General features: G+C 36.8%; 1 protein-coding gene across 2 annotated transcripts in view; it reads right to left on the bottom strand.

Moving 5' to 3' along the window:
- The window catches only part of C7H16orf96 (chromosome 7 C16orf96 homolog), a 90,768-nt gene extending 64,878 nt beyond the window's left edge, over positions 1-25,890 (bottom strand). The window contains exon 1 of one of the 2 annotated variants that reach the window (XR_008913612.1): positions 24,571-25,890. Coding sequence is in view for 1 of the 2 variants with exons in the window: in XM_056806105.1 (XP_056662083.1) it covers positions 24,571-25,017 (447 nt within the window). In the remaining variant the exon portion in view is untranslated. The remainder of the gene's footprint in view (positions 1-24,570) is intronic. The other variant, XM_056806105.1, reaches the window with a different exon arrangement.

Here is a 25,890-nt window from a genome sequence, read left to right as displayed (position 1 = left end):
TAGTGTCTTGAAAGCCAAAATCAACCAGCTTGAAAATGAGGCAAAGGAGAAGAAAGATGAGGTAAAGAGGATGAAAGATGACCTCCATAGAAAATAAAACCAGAAATAGAAGGATGACCAAAAAGCCAAGGATGAAATTCAGTCATTAAGAACCAGAATACAACAACTGGAATGAAGTGACCTCACAAGGCAGCAGGACACTATAAAACAAAACCAAAAGAAGGAAAAAATTGAGGAAAATATGAAGCATCTCATTCACAAAACAGAGGATTTAGAAAATTGTTTGAGGAGAGGCAATTTAAGAATCATTGGTCTACCAGAAGACCATGACAAAAGAAAAAGCCTGGACACAATACTTCAGGAAATTATTCAGGAAAACTGCCCTGATATTCTAGAACAAGAGGGAAAAGTGGAGATAAAAAGAATCCACAGATCACCTCCTGTACTTAATCCCCAACTGACAACCCCCAGGAATGTTATAGCCAAATTCAAGAACTATCAGACCAAAGAAAAGATATTACAAGCTGCCAAGAAATCATTCAGATACCATGGAACCACAGTGAGGATAACACAGGATCTGGCTTTATCCACACTGAAGGACCGAAAGTCAAGGAATATGATGTTCCGCAAAGCAAGGGAACTAGGTCTACAACCAAGAATCAACTACCCAGCAAAACTGACTATATTCTTACAGGGGAAAGTATGGTCATTCAACAAAATAGAAGAATTCCAAGAATTTGCAAAGAAAAGACCAGACCTGAACAGAAAATTTGATCTCCAGGCACAGAACTCAAGAGAATCATCAAAAGGGAATTTAAAAAGAGGGAAAAAGAAAAACAAAACAAAACAAATAAAAAAATTTTAAAGAGACTCAATAAGTTAAAATAATATGTATCCCTATAAGAAAAGAGGTCATTGGTAACTCTTAAAAACTGTTGTTATCATCTGGGCAGCTAGAAGAATCACACTTAGAGGGAACAGTGACAAACTGTATGGGATGAAATGCCAAGAAATAAATATGTATATAGATATATGCATGCTAAATACATATAGTAGTAGTCTCTCGGTAACCGAGGATGACGATTGTCTTTGTGCTTTTTCATCTATGGTGTATAGATAAGTGTGCACAAAGACACTTGTGCGTAAAGGAGACTTAAGTGGAAAAGTCGTTGCACAGAGATAGTCCCACTCTCTCGGCTTTGGAAGCCTGGGTCCAATGACATGAAAAATCGTTACGACTGGAGACTTCCTCAGCTGCATTGGATGGCCGTAGTATCCTTTGTGCTCCAACACGCCCTAAGCACTCCACAGTGCTTTGCTGCATCACCATCTCAGCCGTTGAACCTTCTTGTTGGTTTCTTCAATCTGTTCAGCCGAAGTAGTCTTCACATGCTGGGTGAGCAAAGCCTACATGTGTGTATATACATTTATATACAACTAGAGCTAAAAAAAGAGGTTAATACTAAAAGACATGGGAAAAGAAACAAATGAGGGTAAATGTATATGTCACAAAGAAGCTCATGGCAGAAGGGGGGAGAACATTAATACACTGGAAGGGTAAAGAGGTTGGAGATAGGAAATACTCAACTCTTACATGCTTTGAAATTGACCCAAAGAGGGAAGAACAATTCAATCCATTGGGGCAGAGAATAGATTTGCACCCTATAGGGGAGTAGAAAGGTAACAAAACGACTGGTGGGGAGGGAAGCAGTACAAGGGAGGGTGAGGGTGGGGGGGTAATTTTAGAAAGACTACAAGGAAAATAAAGGGGGGAATAAAAACGGAGGGGGGTAGAAAGGGAAGTAAAATAAGGGTGGGAACTAGGGGAACTGATTAAAAAAAAAACATTGGTGTAGAAGGAAATAGTGAAAGAAGAAAAGGCAGGACCAGGAGTAGAAATCAAAATGCTGGAAAATACACAGCTAGTAATCATAACTCTGAATGTGAATGGAATGAACTCACCCATAAAATGCAAGCTAATAGCAGATTGGATTAGAATCCAAAACCCTACCATATTCTGTTTACAAGAAACACACATGAGGAAGGTAGATACGCATGGGGTGAAAGTAAGAGGATGGAGCCAAATCTATTGGGCATCAACTAATATAAAGAAGGCAGGAGTCACAATCATGATATCTGACAAAGCCAAAGTAAAAGTAATTCAAGTTAAAAGAGATAGGGAAGGTAATTATATCCTGATAAAAGGCAGTGTAGACAATGAGGAAATATCTATACTCAACATGTATGCACCAAATGGCATAGCATCCAAATTTCTAAAGGAGAAACTAGTGGAGCTCAAGGATGAAATAGATAGAAAAACTATACGAGTGGGAGACCTGAACCTTCCTCTATCTGAAATAGATAAATCAAACCAAAAAATAAATAAGAAAGAGGTAAGCGAAGTGAATGAAATCTTAGAAAAATTAGAGTTAGTAGACATGTGGAGAAAAATAAATAGGGACAAAAAGGAATATACCTTCTTTTCAGCAGCACATGGTACATTCACAAAAATTGACCATGTATTAGGGCATAAAAACATTGCAAACAAGTGAAAAAGAGCAGAAATAATAAATGCAAACTTCTCAGATCACAATGCAATGAAAATAATTAGTAAGGGTACATGGAGAGGTAAATCAAAAATTAATTGGAGATTAAACAATACGATTCTCCAAAATCGGTTAAAGAACAAATCGTAGAAACAATTAATAACTTCACTAAAGAAAATGACAATGATGAGTCATCCTTTCAAAACCTATGGGATGCAGCCAAAGCAGTACTAAGGGGGAAATTTATATCCTTGAGTTCATATATTAACAAATTAAAAAGGGCAGAGGTCAATGAACTGGGCATGCTAATTAAAAAAACTAGAAAGCGAACAAATTAAAAATCCTCAGATGAAGACTAAATTAGAGAACCTAAAAATCAAAGGAGAAATTAATAAAATTGAAAGTCAAAGAACTATTGATTTAATAAATAAGACTAGAAGCTGGTACTTTGAAAAAACAAATAAAATAGACAAAGTACTAGTCAGTCTAATTTAAAAAGGGAAAGAAAAAAACCAAATTGACAGTATCCAAAATGAAAAGGGAGACCTCACTTCAAAATGAAGAGGAAATTAAGGCAATCATTAAAAACTACTATGCCCAATTATATGGCAACAAATATGGCAATCTAGGTGATATGGATGAATACTTACAAAAATGTAAAGTGCCTAGACTAACAGAGGAAGAAATAAATTACCTAAACAATCGCATATCAGAAAAAGAAATTGAACAAGCCATCAAAGACCCCAGGTCCAAATGGATTCACAAATGAATTCTATCAAACATTCAAAGAATAACTAATCCCAATATTAAACAAACTATTTGACAAAATAAGCCAAGAAGGAGTTGTACCAAATTCATTTTACAACACAAACATGGTACTGATCCTAAAGCAAGGCAGGTCAAAAACAGAGAAAGAAAACTATAGACCAATCTCCTTAATGAATATAGATGCAAAAATCTTAAATAGGATACTAGCAAAGAGACTCCAGCAAGTGATCACGAGGGTTATTCACTATGACCACATAGGATTCATACCAGGAATGCAAGGATAGTTCAATATTAGGAAAAACCATCCACATAATTGACCATATTAACAATCAAACTGGCAAAAATCACATGATTATCCCAATAGATGCAGAAAAAGGCTTTGATAAAATACAACATCCATTCCTATTGAAAACACTAGAGACTTCCGGGTAAACATGGCTTCAATCTAGACGCAAATCGCTTCCTCTCCCAGGCACCAAAGAAAATAGACTACCTTAAAAGAGCATAAAAATCATCTTTGGAAGAACAGAGGGACTCTCCAGTACCCCACAGAAATGAAGGTACATGGGGTTTGAACATTGCCACACTATAAGGAGGAAAAACTTACACAAAAATGTGAACTGAGCCATCCTTCCCCGCCCCCACCTCCCCCATTGAACCAGAGTAGGGGATCAGAGTGCTCACCGGGACAGCGAGTGACTGAGGAATGTCTCTGTCTGGTGGGGCACACCAGGGTCCTTGGGATCTAAAGACTGCTAGGAAACAACCTCTCAGGGCGGTTTCATGGGAGAACCTTGCACACTGGAGAGCTTGAAGACAGTGGGGCCCCTGCAAACTGCGAACAGTGAGGAGTCTCCAGAGTCTGTAAAAATTGCCTAAGGCCAAAGTTTTGGCCTTTGCTGTAGTGAGGAGGGGGGCAAGTCAGGTTCCCTGGAAACTGACAGTAAATACCAGAGATCCATCCCTCAGAGCAGTTTTACAGGAGTCCTGTGCACCGGTGAGATCACAGAGCACAGGGGCAGGCGCGCTGAGCATGGGGGAGGGCACACGAACAAACCATGGAGGCTGGGAAGAAATAAATCCAACCTAATCCACAGAAAACCCACCCATATCACCCAGACCTCAGACCAAAAAGGAAAGGGGAAAATAACCACCAAAGGGATGGCTCACATGGCCCAAAATCAAGCCTCCAAGAAGAAAGGGAAAAAAAGTGACTATTGAAAACTTTTATGGCAGGAGTACCCAAGGAAAAGAAGGTAAAGAGGATGAAATCCAAACAAAATCAAAACATGCCCCCCCCCCCCAAATGGAAATTATCCACAAGCTCTGGAAGAACTCAAATTGGAGCTCATCCAAAAGATGGAAACCTTCTGGAAATAAAAATAGGAGAAAGAGGTCAGCAGTCTGATAGACAAGGCTTCACAATTGGAGAAAGAGCTGGAAGTCTCTAACAAAAGGGTAGGACAAGCTGAAAAACAAATCCAGTCCCTAAAGACCAGAAAGAAGGAACTGGAAGACAGTGAGCTTGCAAAACAGCAAGAATTAATAAAGCAAAGCCAAAAAATTAATGAATTAGAAGAAAACATAAAATATCTCACTGACAAGGTGATAGACCAGGAAAACAGAGGAAGGAGAGACAACCTGAGAATCATTGGTCTGCCCGAAAAACCAGAGATAAACAAAAGCCTCGATGCTATACTACAGGAGATTATAGAAGAAAATTGCCCACATGGTCTAGAGCAATGGGGCAAAATAGAAATATAAAGGGTTCATAGAACACCCTCTATACTAAATCCCCAAAAGACAACCCCCAGGAATGTAATCACCAAATTCAAGAGCTTCCAAGCTAAGGAGAAAATCCTACAAGAAGCCAAGAAGAGGAGCTTCAGATATAGAGGGGCCCCCATAAGGATCACACATGACTGAGCAGCTAACACACTAAGAGACCACAAAGCATGGAACACGATATTTAGAAAGGCAAGAGAGCTGGGTCTCCAACCAAGAATCAACTACCCAGCAAAACTGACTATATACTTCCAGGGGAAAGTATGGGCATTCAGCAAAATAGAAGATTTCCAAGTATTTGCTAAGAAAAGACCAGAACTTAGTGGAAAACTTGTTATCCAATCACAGAAAGCAAGAGAAACATGAAAAGGTAAATATGAAAGAAAGGGAAAAGGAGAAAAATCTTATTTTTTTCTTTAAGTCAAACTCTCTTCTAGAAGGACTACATTTATTTCAAATTATATATATTAATATGTGGGTAAAATGTATTGTGTAACTCTCAAAAATTTAATGCATCATAAGAGTAGTTAGAAGAATCATGCATAGAGAAAGATTGGGGCATCAAGAAGATTTGGTGAAAGGGGGGACAAAGAAAGAAAAAGGGAGGGGGGAATCATTGATGATACTAAGATTTACTTCAAGAAATGGGGGGGAACTAAATAGAATAATCTTTCCCACACAAAGATACACATGAGAAGGAGAGGGGAAGAACTCTCATATGAGAAGGAGAGGAAGAGAACACGAAGTGGTATTATTTAACCTTACTCTCAGTGAAATCAACTCTGAGAGGAAAGAACATCTAGATCCAGTGGGATCCTAAATTCTATCTTATCCAACAGGGTAAGAGAGAAAGGAAAATTAAGGAGGGGGAGTATAAAAAGGGAGGGAAGGAGAGGGGGGAGGGGAAGGGAACATAAAAAGGGAGGGGCTAGAAAGGGAAGCATATCAAGGGAGGGGACTAGGGGGCCTGACTTAAAGTAAATCACTGATTCAAAAGGTTATATAGCCAAAGAAGAAAGGTCAGAATTAGGGGAAGATATCAAAATGCCAGGAAATCCACAAGTGACAGTCATAACTTTGAATGTGAATGGGATGAACTCACCCCATAAAACGTAGACAAATAGCAGATTGGATTAGAACCCCAAACCCTAACATTTGTTGTCTTTAAGAAACACATATGAGGCGGGTTGATACTCACAAGATTAGAATTAAAGGATGGAATAAGACCTTTTGGGCATCAACTGGTAGAAAGAAGGCAGGAGTTGCAATCATGATATCTGACAAAGCCAAAGCAAAAATAGACCTGATCAAAAGGGATAGGGAAGGTAACTATATTCTGTTAAAAGGGAGTATAGACAATGAGGAATTATCACTAATTAACATGTATACACCAAATGGTATAGCATCCAAATTTCTAATGGAGAAACTAGGAGAATTGAAGGAGGAAATAGACAGTAAAACCATATTAGTGGGAGACTTGAACCAACCACTATCAAATTTAGAGAAATCAAACCAAAAAATAAATAAGAAAGGTAAAAGAGGTGAATGAAATCTTTAAAAAATTAGAGTTAATAGACATATGGAGAAAAATAAATAGGGACAAAAAGGAATACACCTTCTTCTCAGCACCACATGGCATATTCACAAAAATAGATCATACACTAGGTTACAGAAACATGGCACTCAAATGCAGAAAAGCAGAAATAATAAATGCAACCTTTTTGGATCATAAGGCAATAAAAATATTGATCAGTAAGGGTACATGGAGAGCCAAATCAAAAATTAATTGGAAATTAAATAATATGATACTCCAAAATTGGTTAGTTAGAGAAGAAATCATAGAAACAATTAATAATTTCATTGAGGAAAATGACAATGGTGAGACATCCTTTCAAACCTTATGGGATGCAGCCAAAGCAGTACTCAGAGGAAAATTCATATCCATGAGTGCATATATTAACAAATTAGGGAGGGCAGAGATCAAGGAATTGGAAATGCAAATCAAAAACCTTGAAAGCAAACACATTTAAAATCCCCTGAAGAAAACCAAAATAGAGATCCTAAAAATTAAGGGAGAAATTAATAAAATTGAAAGTGATAGAACGATTGAACTAATAAACAAGACTAGAAGCTGGTACTATGAAAAAACAGACAAAATAGTCAAAGTAATGGTCAATCTAATTAAAAAAAGGAAAGAAGAAAGGCAAATTAATAGCATCAAGGATGAAAAGGAGGATCTCACCTCCAATGAAGAAGAAATTAAGGCAATCATTAAAAACTACTTTGCCCAACTATATGGCAATAAATATACCAACCTAGGTGATATGGATGAATATTTACAAAAATATAAATAGCCTAGACTAACAGAAAAAGAAATAGATTTCTTAAATAATCCCATATCAGAAAAAGAAATCCAACAGGCCATCAAAGAACTTCCTAAGAAAAAATCCCCAGGACCTGATGGATTCACAAGTGAATTCTATCAAACATTGAAAGAACAGCTAATCCCAATACTATACAAACTATTTGACATAATAAGCAAAGAGGGAGTTCTACCAAATTCCTTTTATGACACAAACATGGTACTAATTCCAAAGCCAGTCAGGTCAAAAACAGAGAAAGAAAATTATAGGCCAATCTCCCTAATGAATATAGATGCAAAAATCTTAAATAGAATATTAGCAAAAAGACTCCAGCAAGTGATCAGAAGAGTCATTCACCATGATCAAGTAGGATTTATACCAGGGATGCAGGGCTGGTTCAATATTAGGAAAACGATCCACATAATTGACCACATCAACAAGCAAACCAACAAGAATCACATGATTATCTCAATAGATGCAGAAAAAGCCTTTGATAAAATACAACACCCATTCCTATTAAAAACACTAGAAAGCATAGGAATAGAAGAGTCGTTCCTAAAAATAATAAACAGTATATATCTAAAACCATCAGCTAATGTCATCTGCAATGGGGATAAACTAGATGCATTCCCAATAACATCAGGAGTGAAACAAGGATGCCCATTATCACCTCTATTATTTGACATTGTACTAGAAACACTAGCAGTAGCAATTAGAGAAGAAAAAGAAATTAAAGGCATCAAAATAGGCAAGGAGGAGACCAAGTTATCACTCTTTGTGGATGACATGATGGTCTACTTAAAGAATCCTAGAGATTCAACTAAAAAGCTAATCGAAATAATCAACAACTTTAGCAAAGTTGCAGGATACAAAATAAACCCGCATAAGTCACCAGCATTTCTATATATTTCCAACACAGCTCAGCAGCAAGAACTAGAAAGAGAAATCCCATTCAAAATTACCTTAGACAAAATAAAATACTTAGGAATCTATCTCCTGAGACAAACACAGGAACTATATGAACACAACTACAAAACACTCTCCACACAACTAAAACTAGACTGGAACAATTGGAAAAACATTAACTGCTCATGGATAGGACGAGCCAATATAATAAAAATGACCATCCTACCCAAACTTATTTATCTATTTAGTGCCATACCCGTTGAACTTTCAAAAAATTTTTTTACTGATTTAGAAAAAACCATAACAAAGTTCATTTGGAAGAACAAAGGATCAAGGATATCCAGGGAAATAGTGAAAAAAAAATACAAAGGAAGGGGGCCTTGCAGTCCCAGACCTCAGACTATATTATAAAGCAGTAGTCATCAAATCAATTTGGTACTGGCTAAGAGACAGAAAGGAGGATCAGTGGAATAGACTCGGGGTAAGTGACCTCAGCAAGACAGTATATGACAAACCCAAAGATCCCAGCTTTGGGGACAAAAAATCCACTATTTGATAAAAACTTCTGGGAAAATTGGAAGAGAGTGTGGGAAAGATTAGGTTTAGATCAACACCTCACACCCTACACCAAGATAAATTCAAAATGGATGAATGACTTGAACATAAAGAAGGAAACTATAAGAAAATTATGTGAACACAGAATAGTATACATGTCAGACCTTTGGGAAGGGAGAGGCTTTAAAATCAAGCAAGACTTAGAAAGAGTCACAAAATGCAAAATAAATAATCTGGAATGCATCAAATTAAAAAGTTTTTGTACAAACAAAACCAATGTAACCAAAATCAGAAGGAAAGCAACAAATTTGGAAACAATCCTCATAAAAACCTCAGACAAAGGTTTAATTTCTCAAATTTACAAAGAGCTAAATCAATTGTACAAAAAATCAAGCGATTCTCCAATTGATAAATGGGCAAGGGACATGAATAGGCAATTTTCAGATAAAGAAATCAAAATTATTAATAGGCACATGAGAAAGTGTTCTCAATCTCTTATAATCAGAGAGATGTAAATTAAAACAACTCTGAGGTATCACCTCACACCTAGCAGATTGGCTAACATGACAGCAACAGAAAGTTATGAATGCTGGAGGGGATGTGGCAAAGTTGGGACAATAATCCACTGCTGGTGGGGTTGTGAACTGATCCAACCATTCTGGAGGGCAATTTGGGACTATGCCCAAAGGGCAATAAAAACAATAAAATATGTCTGCCCTTCAATCCAGCCATAGCACTGCTGGGTTTGTACCCCAAAGAGATAATAAGGGAAAAGACCTGTACAAGAATATTCATAGCAGCGCTCTTTGTGGTGGCGAAAAATTGGAAAATGAGGGGATGCCCTTCAGTTGGAGAATGGTTGAACAAATTGTGGTACATGTTGGTGATGGAATACTATTGTGCTTAAAGGAATAATAAAGTGGAGGAATTCCATGGAGACTGGAACAACCTCCAGGAAGTGATGCAGAGCGAAAGGAGCAGAACCAAGAAAACACTGTATACAGAGACTGAGACACTGGTACAATCGAAGGTAATGGACTTCACCATTAGTGGCAATGCAATGTCCCTGAACAATCTGCAAGGATCTAGGAGAAAAAACACTATCCACAAGCAGAGGAAAAACTGTGGGAGTAAAAACACCGAGGAAAAGCAACTGCTTGACTACAGGGGTTGAGGGGATATGACTGAGGAGAGACTCTAAACGAACACTCTAATGCAAATACCAACAACATGGAAATGGGTTCAAATCAAGAACACTTGTGATACCCAGTGGAATCACAGGTCGGCTATGGGAGAGGGAAAGGTGGTGGGAGAGGGGGCGGGGAGGAAAAGAAATGATCTTTGTCTCCAATGAATAATGCTCGGAAATGACCAAATAAAATAATGTTATAAAAAGAAAAGAAAAGAAAACACTAGAAAGTATAGGAATAGAAAGGCCTTTCCTAAAAATAATAAACAGTATATATCTAAGACTATCAGCAAACACCATCTGCAATGGGCATAAACTAGAAGCCTTCCCAATAAGATCAGGAATGAAACAAGGATGCCCATTATCACCTCTATTGTTTAGCATTGTATTAGAAACACTAGCAGTAGCAATTAGAGAAGAAAAAGAAATTGAAGGTATTAAAATTGGCAATGAGGAAACCAAGCTATGACTCTTTGCAGATGATATGATGGTTTACTTAAAAAATCCTAGAGAATCAGCCAAAAAGCTAGTTGAAACAATCAACAATTTTAGCAAAGTTGCAGGATACAAAATAAACCCGCATAAGTCATCAGCATTTCTATATATTTCCAACACAGCTCAGCAGCAAGAATTAGAAAGAAAAATTCCATTTAAAATCACCCTAGACAATATAAAATACTTGGGAATCTATCTGCCCAGACAAACACAGGAACTATAGGAACACAACTACGAAACACTCTCCACACAATTAAAACTAGATCTAATCAATGGGAAAAACATTGATTGCTCATGGGTGGGATGAGCTAACATAATAAAAATGACAATCCTACCCAAATTAATTTACTTATTTAGTGCCATACCCATTGAACTACCAAAAAACTTCTTTACTGAATTAGAAAAAAAAACGTAACAAATTTCATTTGGAAGAACAAAAGATCAAGGATATCCAGGGAAATCATGAAAAAAAAAATGCAAAGGAAGGAGGACTTGCAGTCCCAGATCTCAAACCATACTATAAAGCAGAGGTTATCAAAACAATTTGGTACTGGCTAAGAAACAGAAAAGAGGATCAGTGGACTAGACTCGGGGTAAATGACCTCAGCAAGACAGTCTCTGATAAACCCAAAGATCCCAGTTTTGGGGACCAAAACCCACTTTTTGATAAAAACTGCTGGGAAAATTGGAAGCCAGTATGGGAGAGATTAGGTTTGGATCAACATCTCACATCCTACACCAAGATAAACTCAGAATGGGTGAATGACCTGAATATAAAGGAGGAAACTATAAGCAAATTAGGTGAAAACAGAATAGTATACTTGTCAGATCTTTGGGAAAGGAAAGACTTTAAAACCAAGCGGGAGCTAGAAAGAAATCACAAAATGTAAAATCAATAATTTTGATTACATCAAATTAAAAAGTTTTTGTACAAAGAAAAGTAATTCATCCAAAATTTGAAGGGAAGCAACAAATTGGGAAACAATCTTCATAACAAAATTCTCTGACAAAGGTCTAATTACTCAAATGTATAAAGAGCTAAACCAGTTGTACAAAAAGTCAAGCCATTCTCCAATTGAAAAATGGGTAAGGTACATGAATAGGCAATTTTCAGTTAAAGAAATCAAAACTATTAATAAGCACATGAAAAAGTGTTCTAAATCTCTTATAATCAGAGAAATGTAAATCAAAACAACTCTGAGGTATCACCTCACACCTAGCAGATTGCCTAACATAACAGCAAAGGAAAGTAATGAGTGCTGGAGGGGATGTGGCAAAGTCCGGATATTAATTCATTGCTGGTGGAGTTGTGAATTGATCCAACCATTCTGGAGGGCAATTTGGAACTATGCCCAAAGGGCAATAAACCTGTCTGCCCTTTGATCCAGCCATAACACTGCTGAGTTTGTACCCCAAAGAGATAATAAGGAAAAAGACTTGTACAGGAATATTCATAGCTGCGCTCTTTGTGGTGGCAAAAAATTGGAAAATGAGGGGATGCCCTTCAATTGGGGAATGGCTGAACAAATTGTGGTACATGTTGGTGATGGAACACTATTGTGCTTAAAGGAATAATAAAGTGGAGGAATTCCATGGGGACTGGAACAACCTCCAGGAATTGATGCAGAATGAGAGGAGCAGAACCAGGAAAACACTGTACACAGAAACTGATACACTGTGGTATAATCGAATGTAATGGGCTTCTCCATTAGTGGCAATGCTGTGATACTAAACAACTTGGAGGAACCTATGAGAAAAACCACTATCCACATCCAGAGGAAACACTGTGGGAGTAAAAATACCGAAGAAAAACAGCTGCTTGAATACATGAGTCAAAGGGATATGATTGGAGATATAGACTCTAAATGAACATCCTAGTGTAAATAACAACGTGGAAATAGGTCCTGATCAAGGACACAAGTAATACCCAATGAAATTGAGCCTTGGCTGTGGGAAGAATGGGTGTAGGGGAGGGAGGGAAATAATGTGATTATTGTAACCAAGGAATAATATTCTAAATTGACTAAATAAACTTATTCAAATGGAAAAAAAGGATCCAAAAAACTAGGAAAGCCTGACAAAACAGGTACAATGATTGTTAACACTGACACTATGACATACCAGGGTAACAAAAATTATTTTATAGAATCTCAAGAAGGAAATTCTGAAGATATTAACAGAAAAAATTCCCCAGCACTTAGGACACCACCCTGGCACAGAGTTAAAACATTTTTTTTAAACATTTACCTCCCATCTCAGAATCAGTATTCTATATTGGTTCCAAAGCAGAAGAGTGGTAAGGGCTAGGCTGTTAAATGACTTGCCCAATGTCACACAGCTAGGAAGCATCTGAACCCAGATTTGAACTCACGACCTCCCATCCCTAGGCCTGACTCTCAATCCATTGAGCCACCTAGTGATCCTCCAGAGTCAATGCTTAATAATATGTTGTTGACTAATAAATATTTGTTGATAGACAATTCCTATGTTGGAAGAAAAGGGAAAATGATGGGATGCACAGGGAACTTAACAACCAACTCAGATTTTAAAGAAAGGTATGCCATTCAAAATAACTGAAGACAATATAAAATCCTAGGAGTATTCATATTAAAATAAATTTAGCAACTTTATGAACACAATTATAAAACATTTTACACAGGAATAAAGTCAGACCTAAACAACTGGAAAAACATTATTTACTCATGGGTAGGTCAAGCCAATATAATAAAAATGGAAATTCCAGCTAAATTAATTTACCTCTTCAGTTCCATAGCAAACAAATTTCCCACAAATTATTTCATAGAGCTAGAAAAAAAAGAATAAAATTCATCTGGAAAATCAAGAATATCAAGGGAATTAACAACAACAAAAAATGAAGAGGCCAAGCTCTACCAGATTTTAAACTGTAATATAAAGTAGTGATCATCAAAACAATCTGGTATTGGTTAAGAAATAAACTAGTAGACCAAAGGAATAGATTAGTAATCAATACACAGTAGTAAATGATCATAGTTATCTAGTATTTAATAAACCCAAAGATACAAGCTTTTGGAAAAAGAACTTACTATTTGACAAAAACCGCTAGGAAACCTGGAAAACAGTTTGGTTGAAACTCGGCATAAACCAACATTTCACACAATGTACCCAAGATAGGATCAAAATGAATGCATGACCTTGAAATAAAGTGTGATATCATAAACAAACTAAGGAAACACAGAATTATTTACCTGTCAGACCACTTGATAAGGGAAGAATTTATGACCAAATAAGACAGAGAACATTATAAGAAGTAAAATGGATAATTTTGATTACATTAAATTAAAAACATTTTGTACAAACAAAACCAATGAAACCAAAAGAATAGGCAGATGGGTTGCCAGCAGAGCCATTGTCAATGATCTCTGAAAAATCATGGAGAATGGACAATGTACCACAGGTCAGGAACAGGGTCAATAATTTGATTTTCCAAAGGGGAAGAGAATAAATTTTGCAAACTATATACTAGTTAGTTTCATTTCAATTCTTGACAGAATTCAAAAACTTCACAAAAGGGATGGACTGTGAACAACTAGAAAAGGAAGCAGTCACCACAAAGAGCCATTAAATCGTCATCAAGGCATGCTATATTAATCTTTTCTCTTATTTTGACAGAGTTACTTAACTATGAGGTGCAGCTTGAAGATGAGTTCTGAAGATAAATTCTGTAGATATAGTCTAGATATTAACAGAGTATTTAATAAAGTCTTTCACGTTATTCTTGTGGAAAAGATAGAGATGTATGCTAGATTATGTTACTATTGGACAAATTTAGAATAAAAATTATTAATAGGGTATTGATATTCAAAGTAGAAGGGCAGGGAGGTGGCATAATGGATAGTGTCAGTACTGGAGTCAGAAAGACTCATCTTTGTGAGTTCAAATCTGGCCTCATCCACTTACTAGTTGGGTAACTATAAGGACCGGCCTGCAGTCCCTATATGTTTTTACCTGTGGGTGATAACCTGAGAAGGAGAAGGGAGACCGAAGTAAATAGGTGAATAATAAAGACTCAGAGACAACAAGTTAAAACACATGGGGAGTGGCATGAACTCCTTAATATTTCCCTTGGATAATTGATTAAAGGGAAACATGAGGAATAAGAAAACACGTGGGGAGTAAGAACTGCTTAATGCTTCCTATGGACAAGAGTGTCTGAGGATTAATAGGAAGCATGGGGGGGGGGGGGAGGCGACAATGTTGCGAGGAAAGAGAGAGATCAGGAGGAAAAAGTTAGGACAGAGCACTCCGAAGATCCAGGGAAGTAGAGAGAGATTTGCGCTTGTTCCCCAGTATTTATTGGAGGTTTTAGGAATGTGAATTGGGAGGTGATCAATGAATATGTAACATGGCATAGGTCTTAACATTGGTTGAATTGACAATGACGAGTTCAAAGGGGTGGAGATTAACCTGACATGCGCCTTTCAAAGGAATGTGGTCTGACAGGGTGCCCGCTAGGACCCTGTGGCAGCTCAGGAATTCTCTTGCCTTTTGGACTGTAACTTCTATACAATGATCATTAACTGATCTGACCATGTATCTGGTAAATGAATATATAGGATACAATATCAATACATCAACCATACTTCTCAGATGCTAACATGCCTGGTATGCTACAGTAACTTTGGGCAAGTCACTTAACTCTATTTACCTCCGTTTCCTCATCTGTAAAAAATGAGCTGGAGAAGGAAAAGACAAACCACTCCAGTATCTTTGCCAAGAAAACCCCAAATGCAGTCATGGAGAGTCAAGATAATAACTCAGAGTACAGAGCAAGAAAGCATAATAGGTATAAAGGAAGAAAGCTTCTAGGTCCTTTTGATGAATTAATCACATGTGTGAAAAGTACATTTTTGGTTATAGAAAAGTATGAATAGTTGAAGGGCCTGTATCAAAGAGTAATCATTAATGGTTCAATGATTAATTAGTAGGTAGTCTCCACTAGAGTGTCTCCGAAATCTATGTTTGACCTTATGCTGTTTAATGTTTTAAATCAATGGCATGGATGAAGGCATACTTGTAAAATATTTACATGACACAAAGCTAAAAGGGATAACTAACAAACTGGAAGAACAGAAACTGGATCTAAAATGGTTTTGATAGGTAAGAGCATTAGGCTAACTCAAATAATAAGAAACTGAATAGGATAAGTGCAAGGTCTCACATTTGAATTCTAAACAACAATTTCATAAGTATAGACTGGGGGAGGCATGATTAAAAAGGAGTTTGTCTGAAAGGTATTGAGGGCTTTAGTGGATTGATTTATAGGTCCAAATTTGTCAACAATGTGACATGACAGCCAAGAAAAGCTTTTGTGATCTTAGGCTTCATTAAGAAAAGGCAGAGCATGCAGGAATAAGGAGCTAATAAATCTGCTGTATTCTATTCTAGTCAAGCCATGCCTGAAGTGTTATTGTTCAGTTATGGGTGCCACATTTTACTTTAGGCAGTATACTGAAAAGTTAAGAGTGTCCAGGGAAGAAACCCAAGGTGGTAAAAGTCTTTAAATTCATGCCATATGAAGGAACTCAGGATTTTTAACCTAGTAAAGAGAAGACTTAAGTGATACATGACAGCTATCTTTAATTAATTAAAGGGCCAAAAGAGGAATTAAATTTTCTTTTTCTTACTTTTTAAAAAAATAAATTTTGATTACTATCATTTTTTTTATATCACCAAAATTTTCTCAATAATCCTTTTCTCTCCCCACTCCCAGAAAGATGGGATTAGATTGTTTTTTTCTTCTGCTTGGTCCCAGATGTTAGAACTAAGAGTAATGAATAGAAATTGAAAAGAGACAAATTTAGGCTTAATGTCAGTCAAAGCTTACCAGCAATTAGAACTGTCCAAAATTTTGAGTAAATGGCTAATAGATTCTCCCTCACTGGTAATCTTAAAGTAGAAATCATTTGATCATTTAATCACTTGTATAAAATGTAGAGGGGATTTTTTTTCTTCAGTTCTCAGTTGTGACTAAAAGACTCAGGTCCATTTCTGAAATTTTGGGATTCTGTGAAAATATGTTCATGTACATAACCAATCATAGTCTTTTTGGTTAGGAGGCACATAAATCTTTTTTTCAATGTTGTTGAACAAACACAGAATCTAACCATAGAAAAATATTCTAAATTAATTAAATTTAAAAAATTAAAAAAACAAAACAGAACTTGGAATCTAGCAACCATGCATGACAACTCCCTTTAAACTGAACCTTAGCAATCTCAACCAAGATCCTTACAGGAGCAACATTCATTAACAATAAAGCATTCCTCTTCTTGACTAATGACCCTCTTGAGGGCTTTGCAGCCATGTCCAAGCTTGTCTACTTGACTTTTTTCTGGGTTGTTTTGTTTTTCTATTTGAGTTGCCATTGGGTAATTGGTCTTACCTAATCCACCATGGCAGGTTAAGACCCTTCTCAAGAAGTCAGGGGAAGGAGGTTAGCCCAGGAGTTTAAGGACACAGATAGCTTCAGCTTACTCATAGGTATGTTTAAATGCCACCCACATATTTAAAGATATATGACAAGTGTGTTTTCTGGAGTCGTATCAAATTTAAGCTCCTCTGATTTAACTTTCAAAGACCATCATAATATAGTTTCCTCAACTATCCAACTTATTGAGCCACAATATCTTCTACTTTCTAACTCAAACCCTTTACTCTAATAGGCTCAATCAGTCCTTTCATTGTATCAGGACCATGCTGTGATCACTTCCACATCTGTTCAGATCCTCCCAAAGCTGAATCAGACCAGGTGTTTCTCTGTCCTCAGGGTAGGTAATTTTGATAATCTATTTCCCCAATAAGACCAATGGGGTTACATCTAAAAGAAACTGTTTAAGATACTTTTATCTCTTACAGTATTTACTTCTTATACTACTTATTTTCTTTTTAACTAAATAAAGCCTACTTAATAACACTGTTAGTACCTTGAGAGTAAAAACTACATATTAACAATACATGTATAACCCAGTGGAACTACTTGTCAGTTTCAGGAGGGGGAGGAAAGATCAGGAGGGGGGATCATGAATCATGTAATCATGGGAAAATATTCTAAATAAAAAAAGGGAAAAAATAAACTACATGTCATAATTTTTTATCTCCTTCAAGTGTTTAGAATAGTAATAGGCACCAGAATTGTTATCCTCTCTTTAGAAGCAAATAGAAATGGCTGCTCTTACAGTCTTTGATAACATAATAGAAAAGCTTTTGAGTACAACCTGATTGACAAAAATTCCTGGATTAAGTAGCACTGCCCTTACTAATATTACTACCAACCACTTCTTCATATCATCATTATCAACAACTATTAAATATCCTTGAGAATTTGACAAATAAAGCGTACTATAACCAGAACCTTGTTACAGACAAAACTCTTGTCTATAATTGGTTGAACATAATAATACTAACATAAAATTTTATAATGCATAAAATTTTTTATTGATGTCATTTGTTTTTAATATCACCTTCATCCTCAAATATGTATCCTCTCTCCTTTGAAAATCATCTCATAAAAAGTAAAAAAGAAAAAAATTTAAAAAGGGAAAAATATAATTCAGTAAAACACATCAACTATCTAACAGCACATGCAATATTCCATATCCATAGTCCTCCACCTTTGCAAAGAGCATGGGGATTGTATTTGCTCTTATATTCTTTTCGCCAGGTTTGCATGCTATAATTACTTAATAGTTTTAGTTGTTGAAGAATAACTTTCTTAATAGATATTGTTATGCTGAATAATTATAATCTCCAAACTGTATGGAATTAAAAAGCTCTCAAAATATAAGACTTAGCAGAAAAATAAAATTTAAGTCATGTGCTATTTGATAGTGGAGTTGTTTTGATGATACTTTGATTCTATATCCCAATGTAAAATGATCATGTCCTAATATGTTTATCCAAATACAAAATGAGATAATTTATCTACCTGTACCCCGTAGTCTGTCAAACATTAAACATAAAAGAATAATAGGCAGAATGCAATTTGTCTTTGGACTATTTCTATTTGAATCTCATTAAACATTAAGATGAGACACTTGTGAAATTATGAAAACCACAACAATGATGATGATAATACAACTCTATTCAAAGTCTGAGCCTAATTATGATTTGTCAAATTCTCTGTCTAATGAGATCTCAGAACCAAAGATAGACCTGGACCTGGCAATGCAGAAAATAGACTATAAAGAACAATTTTTTTCTGTTAGGTTGTTCTGGGAGATGGGCATTTGATGGGAGTAGTATCTTCATATTCTCAGACAGATGGTTTGGAATGTAGAAAACAAGTCACCATACTAAAATTATGAACTCTGACTACCGTTCTTAATACCTTCATCTAGCCTTAGTCTCAATATGATCAGTAGCTCTGTTCTAAGCCCCAATGCCACTGTCAAATGCAACTCATCTTTCCCCAACCCTGCCTTTGGTTAAAATGTTTCCTAATTGGCCTCAAGCCATTTACAGAGATATTCACATTTCTCCTCAGCTCTCTTTCAGTTCTCAAATTTCAACCAGTTGCACAATTAAAAAATACTTTAAAATTATATTACAGATTATGGGATAAATGGGTGAAGAGGGGAATAAAAGAAAGACCTTTAAAGGTTTATCTCAACCACAACTACTCACTCAGCTGCTTAGTAATCTTAGTGTAAATTTTACAAGTATGTGATGGGAGAGACATGGTTTGTTTGAAAAAGGTCCAGGAGTGTTAGTGTTTCCAAGTTCAATAGTGTGATGTGGCAGCCAGAATAGCTAATACAATTAGTTCTGTTACAACATTTGCTTTGAAAATGTGAATTTGTTCCAGCATGATTGCTATATTAAGGAATGATTTGAACATAATTTGGAATTTCACATTTGCTTATGTTTAATTTTGGCCATGAAAAACAGTGAGAATGTAGAAAACTACACACAGTTGAAACTAGTCCTTGGGAATACACAAAGCACACACACGCACAGCAGAAGTTGTGGAGTGAGGGCTCTGTTGTGTCTACACATTCCCACTCCCCCTATCTTCCACAGGAACTGGGGTATAGGCAGAGCAAGAGACCGACACCACCATTATTTAGTGTCATATTTATGTATTTCTTAACTATTTAGCATGTATGGAACTGCTACCATTTTATTAGACTGCTACATTTTTTATGTCATTGACAAATTAGTATTGTGCCCCTAACTGCATTTTCCCCATAAGTCCTGTGGTTTTTATTATGCAATTTTCCATAGCATAGGTGAATTTTAGGAACACATATTGAATTATAGTAAAATTGACCTATTTTTTTAACATTATTTTATTTGGTCATTTCCAAACATTATTCATTGGAGACACTGACCTATGTTATCTTTGACTTCATTAAATATGACATAGGTTCTAGGAATTATAAATATTGGAGTACAGTATTACAGTTAATTCTGTGGTCAAATTTTTAAAAAAATGTTTAACTTCCATCTTAGAATCAACATTGTGTATTGGTTCCAAGGCAGAAGACTGGTAAGTGACTTGTCCAGAGTCACAGAGCTAGTAAGGGTCTGCGGCCACATTTGAACTCAGGATCTCCTGTTTTGGGATCTGGCTCTCACTTCACCACCTTCATTTCCTCATTTTAAAAATGGAAACAGTAATGCTTGTACTACCTAACTCATGAAAATCTTGGGACAGAAGCTCTTTGTAAATCTTTAAGTCTTGAATAAATGAGTTATTGATAACATTAAAAACAATATTAATAATATGTCATTCAGAAGCCAGAGTGAGAAAGTAACTTCATAAATAATAGAACTTGGGCTGGGTTCCTATGCAATTTCTAGCCTAGTGCTCTTTCCAGTGCACAAAATTAGGAAATTGGTGACCAATATGGGAATCCACTGAGCCACCTAGCTTCCCCCTTGTCAATTTATTTTAAAGGACATTGAGAAGCTAGAGTGTCCAAAGATGAGCAATGAAAATAGATGATAAAGTTCTTGAGTTCATGACATATGAGAATTAGCTGAAAAAAATGAAGATGTTTATTCTGGAGATGAGAGAGGGAACGAGATGAGCAAGAATGTGTTAGCTACCTTTCAGTATTTGAAATCATGAAGAGAAAGGATTAGACTTATTCTATTTGTCCCCAGAGAGTGCAGAACCAGGAATAATGGGTAGACATTACAAAGAAGGGCTTTTAGGGTTGATATCAAGAAAAGCTACTTAATAATTAGAATTTTCAAAAGTGGAATGGGCTAGCTTGAGAAATAGTGGGTTTCTCCCTCTTTAGAGGTCTTCAGGCGAGATGGATGACTATTTGGCAGATAGGTTTATATATATGTATATATATATATATAACTTTTTTACATATTTACATATGTAAAAAAGTTCCTTTGGGGTATGGTTTTGACTAGTTGGCTATCAAGGAATTTTCCAACTCTAAAATTCTGCAGTTCTGAAACGACCTCCAGGAATTGATGCAGAGTGAAAGGAGCAGAACCAGGAGAGCTTTATACACAGACGGATACACTGTGGTACAATCGAATGTAATAGACTCCTCTACTAGCAGCAATGCAATGATCCAGGACAATTCTGAGGGACTTATGAGAAAGAAAGTTATCCACATCCAGAAAAAGAACTATGGGAGTACAAACACAGAAGAAAAACAACTGCTTGATTACATGGGTTGATGGGGATATGCCTGGGGATGTAGACTCTAAAAGATCACCCTAGTGCAAATATCAATAATATGGAAATAGGTCTTGATCAATGACACATCTAAAACCCAGTGGAATTTCTCATTGGCGGGGGGGGGAGGGGGAAGAACATAAATCATGTAACTATGGAAAAATATTCTAAATTAATTAATTAAATAAAAATTTTAAATTAAAAAATAAAATTCTGCAGTTCTGTAATTATGGTTTCATTTGTTTAGTTTTGCTACAATGGAAGGAGTGGTAGATTTATTCAGACAGAATCAGATGAGCCAGATTCAGATTCCTGGGCAAAATATTTAACTTCCTTGGGTCTCTGGTTCTTCATCAGTAAAATGAAGCTAGTCCTTTCCAACTCAAGTCCTATCTCTTCTATTAACCCTTTCTGATAAACGTAGATGACAGTGTGTATAACAGAAAACACTTGTGTCTTCATGATTGTCCATATTAGCTATATCACACAATTTTGAAAATTGAACATACCTAATTTATTGCTTGATTATGTATTATCTTTTGGTTTTGTTTTTTGGTTTAGACTTAGGATTTCATTATTGTGGGAAACTTCTAATGTGGAAACTCCCTCTTCTGATTAAATTCAGTTTCTGTGTGTGATATTAGATTCTTGGAGAATTGCCTTGGGGCACTGAGGGGCTAAGTGACTTACCCATGGTTATAGAGTCAGTACTTAAACCAAGTCTTCCTGATTCAAAGGCTGGTCTCTATCTTCCCTGGTTCTTTATGGTTGCTATTTTGGTTTCCCCAACAAGATTATAAATTCCTTTGGAGGAGGAATCACATATGCCATATATTTCTTTCACATCTTCAGTGCCCAATATATTGTGTATACACATAAGACACTCAATAAATACTCGACTTTAATTGACTTGGAGGATGAATTTGTCAAGCAATGTCCTCCTTCCTCATCTCTACCTTCTGGCTTCCCAGGCTTCTTTCAAGCCCCAGCTAACAGGAAGTTTTCCCGATTCCTCTTAATTCTAGTGCCATCCATCTATGGATTATTTTCTTTTTATCTGGTATCTAGACTGTAGGTTCTTTGAGAGCAGGGATTGACTTTCTGTGGATTCTTTGTATGTGTTAGCACAGTGTTTGGCATTACTGTCTGACTAACTTAGCTAGATAGTTGATAAATAGTAAATTTTAGAGAACAATGTTAGGTGAGAAACACTCAGCTGGCTCAGTAGGAACATCATGGGACATGAGCCAGTGATTATTTTTTTAATTAATTAATTATTTGCTTTTTCTTTTTTCATTTTTTATCTTTAAACCCTTACCTTCCATCTTGGCAATACTGTGTATTGATTCCAAGGCAGAAGAGTGGTAAGGGCTAGGCAATGGGGGTTAAGTGACTTGCCCAGGGTCACACAGTGAGGAAGTGTCTGAGGCCAGATTTGAACCTAGGACCTCCCATACCTCTAGGCCTAGCTCTCAATCCACTGAGCTACCCAGCTGCCCCTCATTATTTATTTTCTGGAGGATGGTAATAATGTCCTAGCATGGTCTCCCTTTTCTCCTGGTTCATATCCATCTTTCCCTGCTGTCAGTCAGGGTAATTGGACTACTGCAATGGTATCTAATATGCAGCCCAAGACCTCTCTCAGTAGGGTCTGAACCAGATATTTTAAAATGTAATTGGGGAGGGGCAGCTAGGTGGTTCAGTGGAAAGAGAGCCAGGCCTGGAAAAGGGAGATCCTGAATTCAAATTTGACCTCAGACACTTCCTAGTGTAGCCCTGGGCAAGTCTTTTCACCCCCAAATTGCTCAGCCCTTACCAAAATTGCTTAGATACTATTGATTCTAAGATAGAAAAGTAAGGATTTTTTTGGGGGGAAGTAATTGGGGAATATTTAACAAAATAAGTAAAAATATAATAAAACATTATAAATATTACCTTTTAAACTACTAATATTAAATATTACATTTAAAAACTAAGTCAATATATGGCCCATAGAGATTCTATATTAGTTCCTATTTCTATTTGAATTTGATGCTATTGAACTACAGCATAACTTTAACCACAATCACTTTGCCTATTGAAAAACCTTTAGGAAATTTCAATACCTACCAAATAAAATGGAGATTCCACAGCTTAGTGTTTAAGTCTCTTTGTAAATCTACTCTAACCTACCATTCCAGCCTCTCTCTCTCACACAATTCTTAATGTCCTTTCTGTTCTAATCAAACCCAAACTGGTCAGTAAATTGCTCTTTCCTCAAATCCTACCCTCTCCCAACTCAATGCTACCCTTTCATGCCTGGAATGGATTCCCCATTCCTATCTTTGTTCACATTTCTTTTTTTTTTACAAAGCTATATTCAGATGCCATTTCTTTTTTTTTTAATCCATTACCCCCAGAGGACTCTAGTTATACTTTTATTTTTTATTGTATTTCTATATATTTCATTAAATATTTCCCAATTATATTTTATTTATTTATTTATTTTTACTTTTAATTTAAAATTTTTTTCATGGTTATATGATTCATGTTGTCTCCCTCCTCCTCTCTTCCTTCCCCTCCCTGGGAGTTAACAAGCTATATATATATTTTCAGATGCCACTTCTAAAAAACCTTCCCCAATGCCCCAGTTGAAAGTGAGTTTTCCCTTCTCAAATTTTTTTTTTAAACCCTTACCTTCCATCTTGGAGTCAATACTGTGTATTAGCTCCAAGGCAGAAGAGTGGTAAGGACTAGGCAATGGGGGTCAAGTGACTTGCCCAGGGTCACACAGCTAGGAAGTGTCTGAGGCCAGATTTGAACCTAGCCCTTCTCAAATTTTTAATTGCACTTGCCTGGGCTTTTCTTTTATAGTTTTTCACACTGCTGATTTCAGTTACTTGTAATTTCTATGATGATAGGGATTGTGGCTTATTTCTATATAGCTAGTGCCTTGCAAACAAACAAAAAAAAATAGGTAGCATTTCTACAGTGCTCTCCAGTTTACTAAGCACTTATAGATGCTATTTCTACATAACAACCTTGTAAGTTAGGTATTTGTATTGTTCCCATTTTATAGTCGAGGAAACTGAAGCTGGCAGAGGTTAAGTGACTTGCCCTGGGTCACCCAGCTAATAAATGCCTATGGTCAGATTGGAACTCAGGTCTTCTTAAGTCCAGTTTCAACACTCTCTCCAACTGTGCTACCTTTGGTGGTTGATACAGGGGTGTTGAACTGAGCATAATAGAGGAAGAAAGGTGAGAGAAGAAAAACGTTCAGGGGCCAGCTATTCTTACCTTTGTCATTCCTTCTTCGTTCCCTTCTACCTTTTTTTTTAGCTGTAACATCTGCCACATATCTTGGGCTGGTGTTTTCAAAGGTTGACTTCTCTCCAACAGCTGCTTGGTGGTGGGCAGCGTTTCGAGAAAGGCTATCTGTTTTTCCACGGCAGAGAGCCGCCGGCCAAAGTCAGTGGTGACCTTCCCGGATAGGTTCCGGGATAATATTCCCTCTATACTCTTCTCTTCTGGCATTTCCAGCAGGCTTTTCGGAAGAGAGACCTTCTGGAAGGGGTTAATGTAGTCCTTCTCATTCCCTGGCAGAACCTTCTTCTGCTCTGACAAGTTGAGGTGCTCTATGATGCCCTGCAGCAAGATACGCAGGGCATTGAAATTCACCACCCCTGGTTCTGGGGTGCCAAGTGAAAGGTTCAGGAGGTCTATGAATTTAATGGTAAAGCTCATTCTGGCGCTGCTCGCTGCTCGGAAGGGAAGTCTGTGCTAACTCTCTGGGCAGCCTCAGTGGGAGTTTGTCAACTCCCCTCTAGACTAGTTGCCCCATAACGTCAGAGGTACACATCCTCCGAGGCTTCCGCAGTGAGTGAGCCATAGTCATTGTCTTAAGGAAGCTTCGGCTTGTTGCTATGACACCAAGGAACATTCTGCAAGACAGCCACTTCAGGAAACGTTTAGAAGTTGCATGCCAGTTAGGAGCACGGGATTAGGAGTCAGGAAACCTGGATCCTCCACTTGACTCTGCTGCCAACTCCCTGAGTGACATTGGGAAACTCATTCAATCCCTGGGGGCCTTGAATTTATCATCTGTAGGTGCATTAGGTGCATCCTTAACTCCCTTTTAATTCTAAAATTCTATGATTCTAAGCACACAATAAAGATAATAGTGATGCAGAGAATTGAACAGACATGTCTAGAATGGCTATAAAAATGTATCTTAGAACAAGGAAAGCCTGGGAAATTTATGGGAAAGTAGATAAAGGAAAATAACCAGATAGACTATATAACATTTCCTGGGAACCTAACAATTCACTTGTTTGGTCATGCTAGACTCTTCTTGATCTGTATTTGGAGTTTTCTTGACAAAAATACTAGATTGGTTTGCCATTTCCTTCTCTAGCTCATTTTACAGATGAGGAAACAGAGGAAAATAGGGTTCATTGACCTGCCCAGGGTCACACAGCTAGTAAACATCTGATGTCAGATTTGAACTCAGTTTGGTCTTTCTGACTCTAGACCTGGCATTCTATCCACTGAGACACCTAGATGCCAAAATAGTTAACAGAGAGGTGCGAATTAAAGCAACTCTTAAGGATTTGCTTC

The sequence above is a fragment of the Monodelphis domestica genome, chromosome 7 (genome assembly GCF_027887165.1).
Source record: "Monodelphis domestica isolate mMonDom1 chromosome 7, mMonDom1.pri, whole genome shotgun sequence".
Taxonomy (NCBI): Eukaryota; Metazoa; Chordata; class Mammalia; order Didelphimorphia; family Didelphidae; genus Monodelphis; species Monodelphis domestica.
Note: the sequence above shows the minus strand (reverse complement) of the source record. Positions and strands in the feature narration are given on the sequence as shown.